Below are 19821 nucleotides of genomic sequence, written 5' to 3' on the forward strand. Positions count from 1 at the left end.
TAAACGGGGGTTAGAGTCTCAATAGGAAGTAGGAGGCTTCAATGTCCAGTTAGTACTTGGATGAGGGGGGGGGCGGGAAATGATCGAATATCCCCAAGTGGTGAAAGATGGCAGAGATGACAGAAAGGTGGGAGACAGTCCAAGGTGGTTCCAGATGGGGGGGGGGGGGGCGTTCTTGGCCCAGTTGTTCTTGGCCTAGGTAACTGTTCAGGCCTATCCATGGCCCTGAAACAGGGCCTCCAGTGGCCTCCGGTGTTCCAGGCCACCCCCAACCGTTGTTTTATACCTTCGCCCTCACTCCTGGTTTCCATCCAGAACGCCCAGGTGGGCACACTCCACCTTGGCCCCCCCACCCGGCGCTCCAAAGTTCTCCACGGTTTAGGATAAAGTTCTCCAAAATTCTCCAAGATCGTAATAACCATTCGGCGTCCTCTGCTGGCGCCGGCAAGACCCGGGGGGGGGGGGGGGCATGGGAGCAGCCAGGATACGGCAGAATACCACAGAGGAGTCCCTGGCAGCGGCGCCACTCTTTCCACTCGTCCCGCTGCCGCAGCTGTCTCCAACTGCCTCTCCCAATTGCCTCCCAGCCTTGTTCTCCTCCCCGGTGCCTCGTTCTTCTCCCCGGTGCCTTTTTTCGCCGTCAGCGCAATCCTCACGCCGCGCTGCGCTGCGCGCGCCGCCACCATTGCTTCCCAGCTTCCCAGCTGTTTCCCCGGCCGTTTACAGCCTTCCGTTCCTCCTTTTCCTCCAATCTCCCCCGACCACCCTGGTGGGCCAAAACGAGCCCAAAACAAGCCAGGGTGGTCGAGCTGTCCAACTCTCGGCCCTCCGATGACATGAGGGCCGGCAGCAATCCCTTACCCGGTCGGGAGCTCCATGGCGTTCTTAGGAGCTCAGGAGGCGACCGCCATCGCCGGAAGCTCCTCCTCCTCCCTTACAGATATGAAAACAGAGTTCTGTGTTTTATTTCAGCTTGTTTGTCCATCAAGGCATAAAAGGAAACTTTCTGGTTTCAATTGTATGCTTAAGAATTTTCTGAATTCAAGTATCCATCTATCTGGCCCCAATCGTATTTCTTTCAAGTACCGGTATTTCTTTCTTCTTTCTAGTGCCTCTTTCATTAGGCCAGGGGTATCCAAACTTTTTGCGAGGAGGGCCAGATTTGGTGAGGTGAAAATGTGTGGGGCCGATCATTCAGCCTGACATTCTTTGAACCCTTAACATTAAATGCGAATTAACTACTGTATTTTTCAGAGTATAAGACGCACCAAGATTTTGAAGAGGCAAATTTAAAAAAAAAAGTTTTTGCACTCTCCCACGAAAATGGGCCTTTTTTTTAAAGGGCATGAATAGCCTTTAAGAGGCTTCTAGAGTGCTCCTGGGGGCTACGGGGGGCAAAGTTGAGCAAAAAATGGCCCATTTTTTGCTCATTTATGCCCTCCACAGCCCCCAGGATCACTCTGAAAACCTCCTAAAGGCTATGCACAGCCATTTTGGTGAAGGGGGCAGAGTTTTGGGGGGCAAAAAATGCTGTATTCAGTGTATAAGATGCACCCAGATTTTTAGCCTCTTTTTTGAGGGGAAAAAGATGCTTCTTTATACTTTGAAAAATACGGTATTTTATGAAAGACTAAACAAATAACTCCAGTGGGGAGAAGAGGCTGCGGGCCGCTTGAAATTTGAAAAAGGGCCACATTTGGCCCCCAGGCCGCACTTTGGACATGCCTGCATTAGGCATTCAACCAAAACCACACTTTTGAATAGGTTGGCAAATATTTGCTAGCAGATACAGCTGGAAGGAAATGATCGAGTTAGAAGCTGCTTAAAAGCACATCACTCAAGTTACCAAGTTTTAAGCTGGGCCAGTTCTGTGCTTTGGATATGCAATTTTTTTTTCAAAATAAGTGAAACAAAAGTTTTGGGAACAAGGAAACAAAAGCAGGGAAACTCTTTGCTTCCCCTTTGAAACTTTAGCCACAAAGTAAAATTATACCTTTAATGAAAGTGTTCTCAAGAGCAAAAGCCTATCAATTTTAATCTCCAGATTTTTTTAATTCTGGAAAACAAAAGCTTATTCTACACCTGTAGATACAGCAAATGAACAGGCAGATGCTTTTTAAAATCTAAATTTAAAATTTCAGATGTACACTCAGATGAGCTAGTTTGCACTATTAACCTCATGACATATTTATGATACTGATATGAAATCTGAAAAGGTCCCTGGATAAGAGCGAACAATATAGAATGATATTTTTTTTTTTAAAAAAAGGGGAAAATAGATTCTTTTTAACTTCTAGAAATATTTCAGTCATCTGATAAAAATAAAACCTTGGCTATTTATATTATCATTTTGCTTGCCATAAAGAGGAGGAGGAGGGAGAGGAGGAGAGGAGGATGTTCAGCACACTCATTGGTTTTTATTATTATTGGTATCTATGATTTATCACTTGTTGCTGTATCTTATGATTAATGACTGTAACTATGATCTATGATACATAACCTATGGTTTTTGTATGCACAATAAGAACTTACACACTGGAGACAAATTCCTTGTGTGGCCAATCACATTTGTCCAATAAAGAATTCTATGCTGTTCTGTTCAGTTCCATTTCATGTTCCATTCCGTTCCGAGTTCCATTCCATTCCGAGTTCCATTCCATTCCGAGTTCCATTCCATTCCATTCCATTCCATTCAGGGCTGGGTTCCTGCCAGTTCTAACCTCTTCTATAGAAGAGGTTCCACAAATCAACCATGCCGTTTAGAAACGGTTCCAGCTCCCTCCCCCCGCCTGTCAGCACATCATCAAGATGAAGAGTGAGAGGAGGAATTCTGAGAGTTGAAGTCCACAAGTCTTAAAGCTGTCAAGTTTGAACACCCCTGGGTTTTTTTCCTAAAGGGTTAGGGGTGCAAGGGTCTTGTAATTTGACAGCTTTAAGACTTGCGTGCTTCAAATGACAGAGTTCCTGAGCCAACATTTTGTTTGCTAAGCACCGAGCCACTCCCACTTGGTCACATGGCCGGCAAGCCACCCCACCCAGTCACATGGCTGGCAAGCCACTCCCAGTCACATGGCTGGCAAGCCACTCCCACAAAACAGGTTACAATTTTAGAGGTTCTAAAAATTTTTGAAACCCACCACTGGTTCTGTTCTATTCTATTCTATTCTATTCTATTCTATTCTATTCTATTCTATTCTATTATCTCAATAAAAGTAGTTTTAGCCTTCCTGTGGAATTGAGTTCTTGGTCTCGTCTACCCAGTGGTGGGTTTCAAAAATTTTTAGAACCTCTTCTGTAGGTGTGACCTGCTTTGTGGGAGTGGCTTGCTGGCCATGTGACTGGGTGGGAGTGGCTTGCCAGCTATGTGACCGGTGGGAGTGGCCTGCCAGCCATGTGTCTTGGTGGGCATGGCCAACTTGTAAAATGTGGTGAAACTCACTTAACAACGCTCTTGCTTAGCAACCAAAATGTTGGCTCAGGAACTCTGGCATTTGAAGCGTGCAAGTCTTAAAGCTGTCAAGTTACAAGACGTTTGCACCACTAGCCCTTTAGAAAAAAAATCCAGGTGTGTTCAAACTTGACAGCTTTAAGACTTGTGGACTTCAACTCCCATAATTCCTCCTCTCGCTCTTCATCTTGATGATATGCAGACAGGCGGGGGGAGGGAGCTGGAACCGGTTCTAAACGGCACTGTAGATTTGTGGAACCTCTTCTATAGAGGGGGTTAGAACTGGCAGGAACCCACCCCTGAGTTTACCTGTGAATGACTCTGAATGGCAGTCTAGAAACAGGAAGATCTAAAACTGCCCCTGCTTTACAAACAGGAACTGTGAGGCCCAGAAACCCCCAGATTGTGCACTATGAGTACAATGGGGACGCACTACTCTATCCAAGTCTAGTCTTGGAAAGTCCTCCCAGGTTTGGAAGGCTCAAAACACAGAGAGACCCTCAGTTGTGTCAGGACTCAGCGTATTTTTCTTCCATATTCATTTTTGACCATATCCTATAGAAACCCCTAATATTGTGTGAATGGGCCAATGCTTTGAAGTTGTAATTAAAAATGTAAAATCCAAGTTTATGTTTTGTTCCATACTTACCTCACAGGGCAGGGGTGAAATTCACTTACCTTTGCTACCGGTTTGGTAGCAATGTGAGGCGCAGGATCTTCGGCGTATGCTCAGAGCGTCGGTGTGAGGAGCCTGATACCAACCGTGCCTGGCAAGCGAGTAAGCGAACAGTGAAGTAAGCGAATAGCGATTTAGATTAGCTAGAAAGCAGGAAATTGGCTTTCTAGCTAATATAAATCATGCGGCACAACAGATCGTTGGCAAAACCGGTTCGTGAGAACCGGTTGTATTTTTTTTTTACTACCGGTTTGAGCGAACAGCTGCCATCTTTGCTACCGGTAGCATTTCATCCCTGTCACAGGGTGAACGAAGTGAAGACTATATAAACATCAACACAAGACTTTAAGAAGAGGGAGAAAAAAGAGGAATTGGGAAAATAAAAGAACCAGCAAGTCCTTTTCTGCTGTGGGAAACACAATAGCATTTCTGTTTTTCTGTGACTTTCCCGCCTACAACGATCATGGCCAGAAAATCCCCCAGTTTCAGGAAATCGACGTGTGTTTATTTAAGAATTCAAACAAACTTTACTGAAATACAAAAGGCAAATATGAAAAGGGGAACTTGATCATGCTTAGCTGAAGTAAACCTATCTTTATCAGAAGTTTGCTAGGATCATCAGGGTATTTAAAAAAAACTACAACGTTGATGGGTGATGTGCCAGTGCAATATAACAATGCAATATGGGTAGTCTTTGACTTACAAAAGTCTTCATTTAGTGACCGTTCAACGTTCCAAAACAAACACCCCTTGTAGGCATCTCATAGAAATGGTGAAAGTGATGCAACGGCAGGTATTTCTTGCAAATCACACAATTGCATCACAGTGAACATTTCCTCATTTTTCTCCTTGGCTATGATCCACCTCCTCTTATCTCTTCCCAAGAAATGAACTGTAATACTGAGGTTAACTTCAAATTAGACAATTCTTAGATCCTGGCAAGGACTCAATGGTGGCCATGACCTGAACTCTTTATGTACTTGGATAATGATTTATCCAACCTCTGTTATTACACCATTTCCCGATATTCTCGGGGCAATAGTTTTGAAATCCCCCTCTCCCCCTGTACCTGAATATTATTCTGACTCTGTAATGGCAAAAATGTAAACAGTTCAGTTATTGCCATGTCATCACAGGTGGTCCTTGACTTATGACCACAATTGTACCCAAATTTTTTGTTGCTAAGCGAGACAGTGGTTAATTGGGGTGAATTTTACCCCAGGTGGAGGTAAAATGTATGACCCTTCTTGCCAAAGTTTTATTTATTTATTTTATTTATTGGAATTTGACAAACAAAAACATAAACAAGAATAAAAGAAAAAAATACAATGGCAGGGACGATAGGCACTTCTGCACCCCTCTACTACCACTTAAGTATGAAGTAAGGTCCACGGAAGTCAATTTGCGACTGAAACTGTGAAAATTTGTAGCTGAGACAACCGAGTCAGGTAGGGCATTCCAGACTTTGGCATCTCTATTACAGAAATCATATTTTTTTCCACTCAAGTTTAGAACGATTTTCATGGAGTTTAAAGCAGTTGTTCGCGCACGTATTATTGCGATTAAAACAGAAAAAGTCATTTACAGGTAAAACATTACTACGTATAATTTTGCATGCAATACCTCGGTCTGACCGCAAGTGACACAGTTCTAAGTTATCCAAACAGAGAATTTGGAGCCTAGTAGCAAAAGGAATTCTATTGTGTACAGAAGAGTGCAAGGCTTTTCTCGTGAAATCCTCCTAAATCCGCTCGATTGTACTGATGTGAGACATACGGTGGGGATTCCAAACAGTTAAACAATACTCTAAAATTGGTCTAGTGTAAGTTTTATAAGCTCTAATTAGCAATACAATGTTTTCAGGAAAAAAAAACCTGTGCAAAATTAAATTTACAATTCTTAATGCTTTTTTGCAACGCTGTTACAGTAAGCTTTGGAGCATAAATCATCAGCGATAAGTACACCTACAGTATTTTTTGGAGTATAAGACACACCTTTTTGCTTCTGGGTGCATCTTATACACTGAATACAGCATTTTTTTGCCTCCCAAAACCCTGCCCCCTTCACCAAAATGGCCGTGCATAGCCTTTTGGAGGCTTTCAGAGTGTTCCTGGGGGCTGGGGAGGGCAGAAATGAGCTAAAAACGGGCTGTTCTTCACTCAATTCCCCCCCCCCCCAGGCCCCAGGAGCACTCTACAAGCCTCCGAAAGGCTATTCGTGCCCTTTTTTTGAAAAAAAATGGGCCCATTTTCGCAAAAAAGGTCCTTGACAAAGTGAGCGTAATCTGCTAGATCAATGCCACTTAGTTTATACTTGAAATTCTGATTGCGTTTACCAATATGTAAGACAGAGCATTTATTAATCGAAATTTGAAGTTGCCGAAGTTGTTAGGGAAATCATTGCAGTTGTTTAGGTTAGTGACCCAGTTGTTAAGTAAATGTGATGTCTCCATTGACTTGGCTTGTCAGGAGGTCGCAAAAGGGGATTACATGACCCTGGGACTCTGAGTGTCATAAGTGTGAATCAATTGCCAAGCATCAGAATGTTGATCACATGACTGTGGGAATGCTCCAATGGTTGTAATTATGATAAAGCTATACATCCCTTTTTTCAGTGCCATTCAGAGGTGGGTTCCTATCGGTTTGGCCCAATTTGGCTGAACCGGTAGTGATATGCCGGCCTAAGTTGCAGAACCATCAGCTACCTAGGCTGGCCACGCCCCCAAACCCATTTCCCGGTCATTGCCATCACCATCTTATTTTTTTAGTTCTGTGCATGCACAGAAGAATTTCCATTGAACTGCACATGTGCTCATGTCAGGGGTGGGTTCTTGCCAGTTCTAACCTCTTCTATAGAAGAGGTTCCACAAATCTACAGTGCCGTTTAGAACCGGTTCCAACTCCCTCCCTCCCCTCGCCTGGCCGCACATCATCAAGATGAGGAGCGAGAGGAGGAATTCTGGGAGTTGGAGTCCACAAGTCTTAAAGTTGTAAAGTTTGAACACCCCTGGGTTTTTTTTTCTAAAGGGTTAGGGGTGCAAGGGTCTTGTAACTTGACAGCTTTAAGACTTGCACACTTCAATGCCAGAGTTCCTGAACCAACATGACTGGAGGAGGAATTCTGGGAGTTGAAGTCCACAAGTCTTAAAGCTGTCAAGTTTGAACACCCTGGGGTTTTTTCTCTAAAGGGTTAGGGGTGCAAGAGACTTTTAGCTTGACAGCTTTAAGACTTGCGTGCTTCAAATGCCAGAGTTTCTGAGCCAACATTTTGGTTGCTAAGCACCAAGCCACTCCCACTCGGTCACATGGCTGGCAAGTCACTCCCACATGGTCACATGGCCAGTAAGCCACTCCCACCAAGCAGAAGACGTTCTTAAAATTTTTGAAACCCACCACTGGCGCACGTGCAAAGTATGTGCACGAGCAAAGCACGCGCACCAGTGAACCAGCAGTAACGCCAGCTGAAACCCCCCTGGTGCCATTGTAATGTGAAATGGTCACTAAATGAACTATTGTAGGTCGAGGACTCCTTGTATATGCAGAAGAAATCATATGCCTGTGAGCATACACAGAAATATAGACATGGATTACCAGATAGTGCTTGGTTTGGTTCTCTTCTTCTTCTTTTTTAATTTACATTTATTAGGAGTTATCATGTAATACAGGTAGTCCTCGACTTACAACAGTTCATTTAGTGACCGTTTGAAGGTATAACCACACTGAAAAAAACTTACTTCACACTTATGACCTTGGCCTCACTTTATGGGCAGATGATCATAATTCAGACGCTTGGCATCCGACTCGTATTTATGACGGTTGCAGTATCCGGGGTCATGTGACCATCTTTTGTGACCTTCTGACAAGCCAAGTCAACGGGGAAGTCAGATTCACTTAACAACCATGCTGCTAACTTAACAACTGCAGTGATTCGCATAACATTTGTGGCAAGAAAGGACATAAAAATGAGGAAAAACTGTCTCACTTATCAACGGAAACGTGGTGCTCAATTGTGATCGTAAGCCGAGGACTACCTGTAGAGTAAATGACAGATCAAAAGAAAAAAAGAAAACAAATAAAAATCCAGAAAGAAACAAGAAAAAAAGGAATAAAAAGGAAAGTAAAATTAAGAAATATGTGGCTTTCCATTTTCTTTTCCCTAGAGAATTACATTTCCTTCTTAAATATTTAGAAATCCCCCTCCCCCATTTAGTCTGCATCTTTCTTCATCTTCAAATATATTAATCAGCAATTCATTTTTTTTTCTTTTAGTTAAAAGAATATTAAGTTTCCAATTTTCTTTTAAAAAGTTTTTTGATGCTTGTTTTCTGATGAAACAGCTCAGTTTTGTCATTAATGCGAATGTGGACATTTTCACTATTCATTTTTTCCCCCCTGTGAGAATTTCATTATTCTTCCACTCTACTATGTGCAGCAATTTTCCTGCAGTTAGCATATAGAGCAGAGGTGTCAAACTCGATTTCATTGAGGGCCGCATCAGGGTTGTGTTTGACCTTGGGGGGGGGCATGGCCAAGGGTGGGCATGGCCAGCTCGACATCACTCGTGTGATCAAATGCCACTTCTGCAAGTACTTCGTTTTGCTAGCACTCTGCCAGCGAAAATGGAGCTCGTGAGAGCCACACCTGGCCTTCCTGGACTCTGTTTTCGGCTGTGGTAGCTTCCTGCAGTCCTCTGCCAGAGAAAATGGAGCCCATGAGAGTTTTGTGTGGCCCTCACAAAGTGAAGCGAGAGCCCTGGCCGTATTAAACATCTCGGGACCACACGAGCTTAAAAAGAAGCTGCATTTGCAGTCTGAGGGCGGGTTATGGTTATTGTTAGCAATTAGGAAGCACTCAAAACGCTCCAGGAACGCGGCCCATGACTCGCCGGCAGTTCCGAACGGAGCGAATGGAGGGAGCAAAGCCATGGCTGTTGCGGCGTGAGGTAAAAATATCGTCCTCTTCAGGAAAAAAAAAAGAATAGTAATTTCGCTTCCTTGTCTTTAGTGGCTGTTCAAGCGGCGACTGTCAGCATCCCATCATCGCCAGTGTTGAAGTTCGAAGGAACAGATGAGGCGTGAGGCGGCTGAGGTAACCGAACAGCTATTTATTGAGAAACAGCAACAGTCAACTATATACATAGAGAATTCAGCACCTCGCCCTACTTGACAGCTATTTATACGGAGCTGTCAAGTAGGGCGTCCAATAGAAATGCCTTGGGCAGCCCACGCTCAGCCAGCCGCGTCTTAGCCAATCAGGCGCGGCTGGGCTGTTGCTGGCTGTCAATCGTAAGTCGAGGACTTGTGGCCGGTTGTAAGTCGAGGACTTTAGGACCGGTCGCAAGTTGAGGACTTAGCACATGGGCCAGTCCTTTGTTGTTTCCAGGGCAACCCCGCAGGACTAAGCACTCCGCGAGCCAGATCCTGCCCTCGGGCCTTGCATTTGACACCCCTGATGTAGAGCATCAATTTGCCAATACCGGCAAAGGATTCTTTCAATGGAGTCTGATTGGCTACAAACAATGCTCAACAGATAAGTATGGCTCGGTCCAATTCCTGGGTAAGCCAATTTAACTTGAGATAAAATAACATGGAATAACAGAGTTGGAGAGACCTTTGAAGTCATCTAGTCTGACTCAGACAGGCGGCTCTCCAGTCTCTTTCTGAAAGAGCCAAGACGTTCCACTGGTTAATTGTTCTCACCATTAGGAAGTTTCTCCTTAGTTCTAGGTTGGTTCTTTCCTTGATTAGTTTCCATCCATTGTTTCTTGTCCTTCCCTCAGGTGCTTTGGAGAATAGTTTGACTCCCTCTTCTTTATGATAGTCCCTATTGGAACATTGCTATTGTGTCACTCCCAGTCCTTCTTTTCATTAAACTAGACATACCCAATTCCTGCAACCGTTCTTCATGTATCTTAGTCTCCAGACCCCTAATCATCTTTGCTGCTCTTTTCTGGACTCTTTCTGGAGTCTCAACATCTTTCTAATATTGCGGTGACCAAAACTGGAAGCAATATTCCAAGTGTGGCCATACTAAGGCTTTGTAAAGCGGTACTAATACTTCACGTGATCTTGATTCTATGCATTTATTAATGCAGCCTAGGATTGAATTGGCTCTTGGCTGCTGCTGCTGCACACTGTTGGCTTATATTTAAGTGATTTGTTTCACTCTCAACTGCCTCTCAGGCAAGGGGAATTTTTAAACAAAGAGTCCTAGATATTGACAGCCAAACTGGCAGCAAACATGTGAAATCAGTTGGCTAGGAACAAAATTATTTTCCAGTTTGAAAAATACTTATCAATGAGTTTGACAGAATTCTCTGGCCTTTTCCATAGAAAGATTTGAGTTGTTGGATTCCATGGCCAAATATGGGCCATGGGATCACCTGTCACATCTCGAAAGGACATGTGGAAAATGCCTCAGCCATCAAATATATCGCTCATACAGGTAATCCTCAATTTATAACAGTTTGTTTAGTGACTGTTCGAAAATTATAACAGCACTGAAAAAAGGTGGTTTTTCACACTTATGACACTTGCAGTATCCCCATGGTCACGTCACGTGGTCAAAATTCAGATCTTGGCAATTGACTCATATTTATGACGGCTGGGGTGTCCCTGGGCTCAGGTGGCAAGCCTTTGGCAAACTTCAAGCAAAGTCAGTGGGGAAGCCAGTTTCACTTAACAACTGCAGTGATTCATTTAATAACTGTGGAAAGATAAGTTGTAAAATAGGACAAAATTTACTTAACTATAGTGTTGCTTACCAACAGAAATTTTGGACTCAGTTGTGGTTGTAAGTCGAGGACTCCCTGTATTGTATTTTATTCTTTCTGATTTTTTAAAATCTTATCTTTTGATATGGTCATAAGACTAATCTTTCTTTCTTTCTTTCCCTTCTCCTTCTCCTTTCCTCCTCCTCCTCTTCTTCCTCCTCTTCCTCCTCCTCCTCCTCCTCCTCCTCCTCCTCCTCCTCCTCCTCCTCCTCCTCCTCCTCCTCCTCCTCCTCCTTATATCTTATCTTATCTTATCCTTATCCTTATCTTATCTCTATATAAATGGATGGATGTATATATGTTCCGGCATAACTCTAGAACGCCTTGAGCATTTTCAACCAAACTAGTACACAGATGACTTACCCTCTGGAAACAAATACTGGGGGTGGGGGTGTGAGGGGAGACACCCTGGTGTGTGTGTGTCTGTGTGTGTTGCAGCATAACTCTGGAATGCCTGGGCCATTAAGGAGAGTGAGTGCAGCATCCTAGAGTAGGAAGGGAGAGCGCATGGAGGATGGCCATGGAAGTAGGAGGGAGAAAGGCCCCTCTCAATGGCTCCCTGTCAGACAAACACTTCGACATCTATAAATATCCAGGCAACACCGAGTTATCAGCTATGTTAATAAACTACTATTACTACCTACAGGGGGCTCCGGGTCCCCAAACAGTCACTTTCTTGATTTTTCTTGCAAATGCTTCTGTTTAGATACTAAACCCAATCATTCCAACATAGGAGATAAGCAAAGGACAACACATATCAGATTTATTGTTTTGTCTATACAGTTACATCGGAGAGCCATTGTTAACACAGACTTTACTGGGAATGATAATGATTTCTATTTACACAGAGCATCTGAGCGGGCTGGGAAGAGAACTTCTCTAGATGAACTCCAGTCCCTCATCAGCCAGCTTTTCTTTGAGCCATGGAATAACTTTGAAGAGGTTGAGGTGATAATCCCTGGAATAGGAGGTACGTTTCTTCAATTTGTTGGGTGCTTCACATGTTGTACCATGGTGGCCGCAGACATCAACCACACCCCAGCTAATCACGCCAACCTACAGAAGGTAGAGATAGAAAAATGTGAGAAACTTAATCCGGGGGTTTGATAGCTCTCATTGGAGGAAAACCAACATCAGATAAAGGGGGTAAAAAAATCTGTGCTTTACCAAAGACGATGAAATTATGATTGCAAATGGACATCTCCATTTAATCTGAAGATTCTGTGATAATTTTTGGCATTGGGAGCCATGCGGCCAATTGACATATAGCAGAAAGATAATATGTCTATGGTGATTCTCAGTCATCCAGGTCATGGTGGTCCTGAAGGTACTTTTTCAAGAGGCAACTGGACTTTGTCTTTTTCTTGAAGATGTTTCAGTTCTCATCCAAGAAGCTTCTTCAATTCATTTCTCATCCAAGAACTGAGAAAGCTTCTTGGATGAGAAGCAAAACGTCTTTAAGGAAAAACAAAGAAAGTCCAGTTGCTTCTTAAAAAATCACCTTTGGGACAGAAAGATAATAAGAGTTTCATCCCGGCAATTGTCTGAAGCTGACAAGCTTAATTGGGGCCATTCACATACACATCTGCTGTTGTCTAACAGTTTCGGTGAAATAACCACTCACCTGAATATAACGCAACTTTTTCTGAATAATGAGAGGACCGCCAGAATCACCTGCAAGCCAAAAGGAAAAGGGATTTAATCAAGGGACTGAGTTGGTTATGGACAGATCAAATCTACATAACATATAGGAATCCAGTTCATGGGAGAATTTCAGACAGGCACCAACATTTATCCAAATGTGTGTGTGGTGGCCCAGAGAGGTGGAACTCTCACCTCACAATCAGGAGGCTGTTAGTTCCATCCTAGGTAAAGGCAGATATTTCTGTCAGGCCTGTAGTTATATTCTTTTTAGGATCTTTGGCCTGCCACACTTTCTTATAATTTTCTATGCTGTTTCATTAGTGTAGTAGTTGGGAGGGGGGAATAGAAAGGAGGAGGATTGTAGAATGGATTGTTGACATTCTTTTATAGAAGCCAAGGTCATCTTTTGTCTCCACACCTCGACACCTGGCCGGAAGAAGATGGGTGTACATGCCAGCGTGGAAGATGATGATTGGAACATGTGATGGATTTGTGGGTGTGGGGATAGATCATGAACTTTCAACTGGGTGAACCCACAGGATGTAATTCAGAGTTGGAATTTTCCATAGCCGTGCTAAATTGCCTGTAGAATAAATTGGACCTTTAAGGATGTTTTGCCTTGGACAATGATTTATTTCTGCATGGTATTTAGAACCCTAACAATTTCTCTCTCTGGGCACAGTGAGAATATTTCTGCTGAACAAAACTCCGCATTGGCAACAGGAAGGGCATCCAGCCAGTAAACACTCTGCTAGCTCCATTCAGTTGCCCAGACTCCACCCCACAAGGGATTATGGGGTCGTTAAAAGGAGATGATGATCAACATGTATCCAAATGTAGACATGATTCAGTGATGTAAAAACTAGAGGAAGAGGGTGTATTAGAGAAGGGGTTGGGAACCATGGCCCCTTTATGACTTGTGGACTTCAACCATGCTGGCTCAGGGATTCTGGGAATTGAAGTCCACAGGTCATAAAGGGGCCATGGTTCCCATTTCCTGTATTAGCATGACCATATTTGATGGGTTATGAAGCTGCATAAAACAACTTCCATGACAATTTTCTGGGACTTCTCACTTTCATTATAATTTCGGAGGTTCTACCAAAAACAGTCTTCTCCAGATTTTCCTTTAAAAAACTAGATTATTATAGGAATGTATATTTGTCTATACCAGTGTTCTTCAAACCTTGTTAACCTTAAGATGGATGAACTTCAACTCCCAGAATTCCCCAGTGGATCATGCTGAGGGAGTGCTGGCTGGGGAATTCTGGGAGTTGAAGTCCACAGGACGTAAAGTCGCCAAGATTGAGAAACACTGGTCTAGAGGAATGGTAAAAGTTTCCCCTGTTCATTCATGTCCAGTTCTGCTAAGCGGGCAGGAGCTGGATCAAGAATGGGAACTCACTCTGTCACACAGTGCTCAGGTCTTGAACCTGGGCCCTCAGCTTTCCTGCTGACAAGCTTAGCATCTTTAACCGCTGAACCATCGTGCCCCTGTTTTCCAAAGTCTAGGGGGTGTAGCTATATTAACGAACTGTTGCATTTACACTGAAAGGCCCTGAAATACAGAGCTTCCTCCCTGAGAAGGGAGTTGGATTAGAAGATCTCCAAAGTCCTTTTCAATTCTATTGTTCTGTTGATTCTGTTATACAGTAGATTCAGAATGTAATACATTAATACCTGTTGTTGTGTTTATGTGAAAATTACTGTTGAAAAGTCCAATTATCTGCTTCCTAGGTGTTATAATCGGTTATTAAGGTTAAGGTTAAGGTTTATTGAATTTATAGACCGCCCCCTCTCCCCGTAGGGACTCGGGGCGGTGTACAGACCGTTCATGTTCATGACAACAAAACATAACATAAGACATCAAACAAAACAACGCACACATACCGTCTGTGTATAAAACCCAAAACCAATTTAAATAATTAAAAACAATTCTAAAACCAGTTTAAAACCCCAATTTAAAATTTAAAAAGCCATCCAGGAAGGTTAGTAATAGATGTTCCCTGTAAATACAATTACAATTTCAATTAGGCTAGGCCGGCTAATCGAAACAGGTGGGTCTTGAGTTTCTTGCGGAAGGAGCGGAGATCCGAGGTGGTTCTAATATCGGGGGGGAGGTCGTTATAGTAGTTATAACTAGGGCCCAGAGCCAAAAGGAACAGAAGGGCATTTTCTTAGATCCTTGCAAACATAGGATCTCCTTGCCTTTATATTCTTAAATATTGTTGATAAATCATTCCCTTTCTTCCTGCAAATGCTGATCTACTGTGACTTGCAAGATCACTTGCCATGAAGCTTTGGAGGTTTCAAGAAGCCTCAAAGGGATAGGAAACCCGGAAACAGTAGAGAGTACCATTATTCACCTCACCTTTGCATGTATTGGGGTCCAGCTCAGGATCCTGTCCCCCCGTGCAGAGAAAGTTGTCAGTCACCACATCTTTGATATTGGTAATGTTTTTGTAGAATTTGGCATTCCGCGCATCTTGTTCACAGGCCATTTTCTGGAAATAGAAAATCGAAACAGAGAAATTTGAACAAAGAGGATCATTAAGGGACATTACATAATCATCACATTTAGCCATAGTTCATTGGAGTGGGGATTGTTTGAATGCCGTCTTTAATAAGTCCCAGTTTAGGGTAAGTCTCTACTTGTGACATTGGTGCCAGTGGCGTAGCGTGGGGGGTGCAGGGGGTGCCGGCCGCACCGGGCGCAACATCTGGGGGGGGCACCCTGACTCGCCCTGCGCCGCCCTTTGCCGGACTGTGGCCGCCTCTTTCCGCGCCCAGCTTGGCCCGCGAACTAAGCTCCCCGGCCCCGGCCCGCCCAGGCCCCTCCTGCGCACCGCCTACCTCCCAGCGGAGCCGCCAAGACCCGCCGCGCCGCCCCCGCGGGAGCCGAAGGAGAGCGGCGCTGCGCTCCGTCTGCCCGCGGCTGCAACGCCACCGCGTCCTCCCGCTCCGCCTGGAGCGCCCCGGGGAGCCGGCGCCTTCCCGAAGCCCCCGGTGCGCCTCCCACCCCCGCGGCACCTGCTTCCCTTCAGTCGAGCCTTTTCCCGCTGCCCTGTCAAGCTCCTCCTCGGGAGGAAGGCAGGAGGCCAGCATGGAGAGCCTCACTTGACTGATGCCGACCAAGGGGCAGCTGCAGTCGGGCCGCCCTCGGGTTAGGGGGCGCAAATTACTTGCCCCGGGTGCTGACAACCCACGCTACGCCACTGATTGGTGCAGCCATCTTTCCACTGCCTCCTCTTTTCTGTCTTCAAGAGATGCTACAAGCTACCCCATATTCTCTATTCAGCTCACCAAATAACAGTCAATGGTGGGATTCAATTTTTTTTTTTTACTACTGGTTCTGTGGGCATGGCTTGGTGAGCATGGCAGGAGGAAGATACTGCAAAATCTCCTTTCCCACCACACTCCCAGGGGAAGATTACTGCAAAATCCCCATTTCCTCCCGATTGGCTGCGACTTGGGAGGCAGAGAATAGATGAGGGTGGGCCAGTCAGAGGTGGTATTTACCAGTTCTCCGAACTACTCAAAATGTCTGCTACTGGTTCTCCAAAACTGGTCAGAACCTGTTGAATATCACCCCTGAATATGCTGGAGTGACAGCTACATTAAAATCCTGGCCCATCAAGCTTAATTTTCATCTCTGAAGAATTCGGAGAAATTACAAAAGGACATTTTATAACTCAGCCCGTTTGGGACAGATTTACCATTTTAGGGAGAATGTCAGAGTGTGCATATTGTGACTATTTTGAGATAACCCAGGAGCAAGCAGTCACTCATCAGCTATAGCACAGAAGCATACAGGGAGAGAGGGACACCCTCACAGGGCCTCTCTTATATATACAGCCTCTTAAAGTAATATCAGCCCAAAAACCTTGCTGACTCATTCCCTGCCTTATATCAGCTGATAAAATATTTCCTGACAGAGAATTAGGTTTATACTATTTTTTTAAAGAATACAATAGAATAGAATTATTTATTGGCCAAGTGTGACTGGACACACAAGGAATTAGGTCAACATGGTATGTCCATTAGGAACAGTAAAAAAAAAAATCCTCACTACTTAGCAAAGTGGTATAATCCAACAAAAGGGGTTTAAAAAAGGGACAGCTCTAATCACAGTGTTCTGAGTGTCATTTTGACTTTTTTGATTCCCTTCCCAGCAAATAGCTATCCTCAGACAAGATAAAATCTTCACCATTTGACCCTCAGCTGCAGGTACCCTTTGAAGGGAATATGGGTTTTTTTTTCCCCCTATAAGAGTGTTTGCCCGTAAAAATATAGACATCCTCTAAAATCAAGATCAGGATTTTTCCTTTCTTCAGAACTCTTTTGTCTATATACAAGATTCAATCATTATTGAAATACAATAATCCAATGAAGACCCTGGAAATAGATATTATCCTAACTTGATAATTATTTAGTTCCAGAAACACTCTGGAAGTTATTTATTTGAAATTTTATTTGGAGTGTGTGTGCATGTGTGTGGGGGGGTGGGTGAATATGCCCTTGCTATTAGTTGCCAGGGTCATGTACGGTATGTAGTCATATAAATTCTCTACATTTATTATTAATTTAATGTATTCAATTGAGGCATTGTCTGACTCCAAAGAAAAGGAAGGAAGAAAGGAAGAAGAGGGAGGGAGGGATGAATAAGGGAGGGAGGGAGGAAGGAAAAAGAGGGAGGGAGGGAGGATGGATGGAAGGAAGGAAAGAAAGAAAGAAAAAGAGGGAGGGAGGGAGGAATATGTAATAAATTGGAGTCCTCAGGTGTTAGATTTGACTTAAAGGGAGCCTCACTCCACCTAATCCTTTTAGGGTTTTTTGCTCAAAGATCTTACCTTGTCACTATTCTTGATTTGAACAGGTCTGCGAACTAGCCCACTGCCGGTTTCGTCTTGGTACTTACAGTCACTTACAAAAAAAGAACGAATGTTTGCCACAGGTAGCAGCTCATTCTCTGTTAAACCAAACAATACGAAAAGAGCTTAATGAACGGCCAAAGGATGTTCCTTCCTTTGGAAGGAAGAGGAACATCTAGTGGGGAAAACAAAGGAACAGGGGAAGAGGCGGGAAGAATCATCAATCCCATGGACCAGTCATGGCCAATGTTTCAAGCAAGTTTGCCCCCAGTCCAATTCATTCACGTACGAGATTGAATCAATCTAAGATGCAACATGTTACAAGAGGGATGCAAAGAAATTCAGAGAACAGCAGTGGTGGTTGCCAATATTTTTACTACTGGTTCGGGCGCGCTCCCGCACATGCACACGCATGTGATGGGGGGGTGGAGCAGAGGCTCCTGCCGCTGCTACTACCGGTTCAGCCAATCCAGGCAGAACCGGGAGCAACTCACCTCTGGAGAACAGGTTAACAGAAGAGCCATAAAGGAATTCTGGGAGTTGAAGTCCGCCAAACTTGCCAAAGTTGAGAAAAGTTACGTTGGGAGAACATTTGCTGCCCAGGGAACCTACTGCCCTTCTGCCTTATGGTGGTTCCTTTTTAAACATAAATAATCCTCTTACCATGGTCCTGGCAAGTGGTTGTTGCAAGGGATTTCCTCAGAGCTCGGGTTGTTCCATGTGTACACGGTAAACAAATGGGCCTGTGGGGGAGAACACAGAAGATAGAGTAAAGGAGTCTTCTAGTCCAACCTTTTGCTGAAGACCCTACAGCAGGAGTCCCAACACCAAGTCCAATAGTGAAAGTCAGTCGGTTCTATTCGGTTTGGGTCAACCGGTAGTGGTTGTGGTGGCCCACCTGCCCAGATGTCATCACGTCCTGTTTTTGACACTCTGCGCATGCGCGGAAGGTTCTGCACATGCGCGGAGATGGCGAGTGCGAGCGGAGCGAGCGCAAGCGCACATGTGCTCACATTTGCGAACCAGTAGCAAAGGTAAGTTGATTTTACCCCTGCCCCAGTCCATGGACTGGCACTGGTCCGCAGCATGCCAGCAACTGGGCCATGCTAACCAGGGGTGGGTTCCTGCCAGTTCTAACCTCTTCTATAGAAGAGGTTCCACAAATCTACCGTGCCGTTTAGAACTGGTTCCAGCTCCCTCCCCTCGCCCGTCCGCACCATGCTTGCCCCACCCACCACTCACTTATTGGCTGGCTCATTAATCGCCCCACCCACCTCTAAGAGTCCTATCTAAACCTTAAAGACTTAAAGCTGTCAAATTTGAACACCCCTGGGGTTTTTTTTCTAAAGGGTTAGGGGTGCAAGGGTCTTGTAACTTGACAGCTTTAAGACTTGCGTGCTTCAAATGCCAGAGTTTCTGAGCCAACATTTTGGTTGCTAAGCGTTGTTAAGTGTGCTTCACCACATTTTAGAAGTTGGCCACACCCACCCAGTCACATGACTGGCAAGCCACTCCCACCCGGTCACATGGCTGGCAAGCCACTCCCACCCGGTCACATGGCTGGCAAGCCACTCCCACAAAGCAGGCCACACCTACAGAAGAGGTTCTAAAAAAATTTGAAACCCACCACTGATGCTAACAAGCGCACACAAAACCACACCCACTCCAGTTTGTGAAAAAAAAACCTTTCTTCCCAGAAGCGGTCCCTAGTGCCCAAAACGTTGGGAGCCGCTGCCCTGTATCATTTCAGACAGATGGTTGTCCAGTCTCTTTTTGAAAGCCTTCAGTGATGGAACACAATTAAGAAGTGCAAGGAGACATCAACCTCGTTATGACTTTTAAGTTTCTGCTCAGATCTTTTTAAATAGAATTATTCCTCCCTGCACACGATAATTCTTTAATGTATAAATACTTTTCAAACTAAAATAAAACAGGAAGCCCTGTGCTGGCTGAAGGATTCCTTGAGTCAAAGTCCACACCTCTTAAAAGTTCCCAAGTTTGGAAAAACACATATTATCTTCTTTTGATGACCCCATAATTCCTTGCGGGGTGGAGTCTGGGCAACTGAGTATTTACTGGCTGGATGCCCTTCCTGTTGCCAATGCGGAGGTTTTTCCCCCCCAGCAGATACATTCTCATTGTGCCAGTGGTGATATTCACCGGGTTGATGTGAGTGACATCGAATTGGCCACCCAATCACATGACCACCCAGCCACGCCTACCCTGCCAATCATTAGAGCAGAGAACCGGTTGTTAAATTATTTGAATCCCACCACTGCGACTGTGCACGGAGAGATAAGTATCTGCCTCTATCTAGGATCAAACTCACAACCTCTTGATTGTGAAGCGAGAGCTGCACCTCTAGGCCCCAGCACCGCTCACTGATTTAAGACATATCATCCCCATCAATT

At 44.5% G+C, this 19821-nt stretch overlaps 1 protein-coding gene across 1 annotated transcript in view; it reads right to left on the bottom strand.

Moving 5' to 3' along the window:
* Positions 1 to 11638: 11638 nt before the first annotated feature.
* Positions 11639 to 19821, bottom strand: part of LOC309382600 (complement factor B-like) — a 39032-nt gene continuing 30849 nt past the window's right edge. The window contains exons 14-18 of the mRNA XM_081934292.1: positions 18074 to 18153; positions 17390 to 17508; positions 14911 to 15043; positions 12520 to 12569; positions 11639 to 11951 (exon numbers count right to left, since the gene is read on the bottom strand). Of these exons, the coding sequence (XP_081790418.1) occupies positions 11775 to 11951; positions 12520 to 12569; positions 14911 to 15043; positions 17390 to 17508; positions 18074 to 18153 (559 nt within the window). The 3' untranslated portion in view covers positions 11639 to 11774. The remainder of the gene's footprint in view (positions 11952 to 12519; positions 12570 to 14910; positions 15044 to 17389; positions 17509 to 18073; positions 18154 to 19821) is intronic.

This window comes from Natrix helvetica, assembly GCF_964273705.1.
Source record: "Natrix helvetica genome assembly, chromosome: 1".
NCBI classification, from domain to species: Eukaryota; Metazoa; Chordata; class Lepidosauria; order Squamata; family Natricidae; genus Natrix; species Natrix helvetica.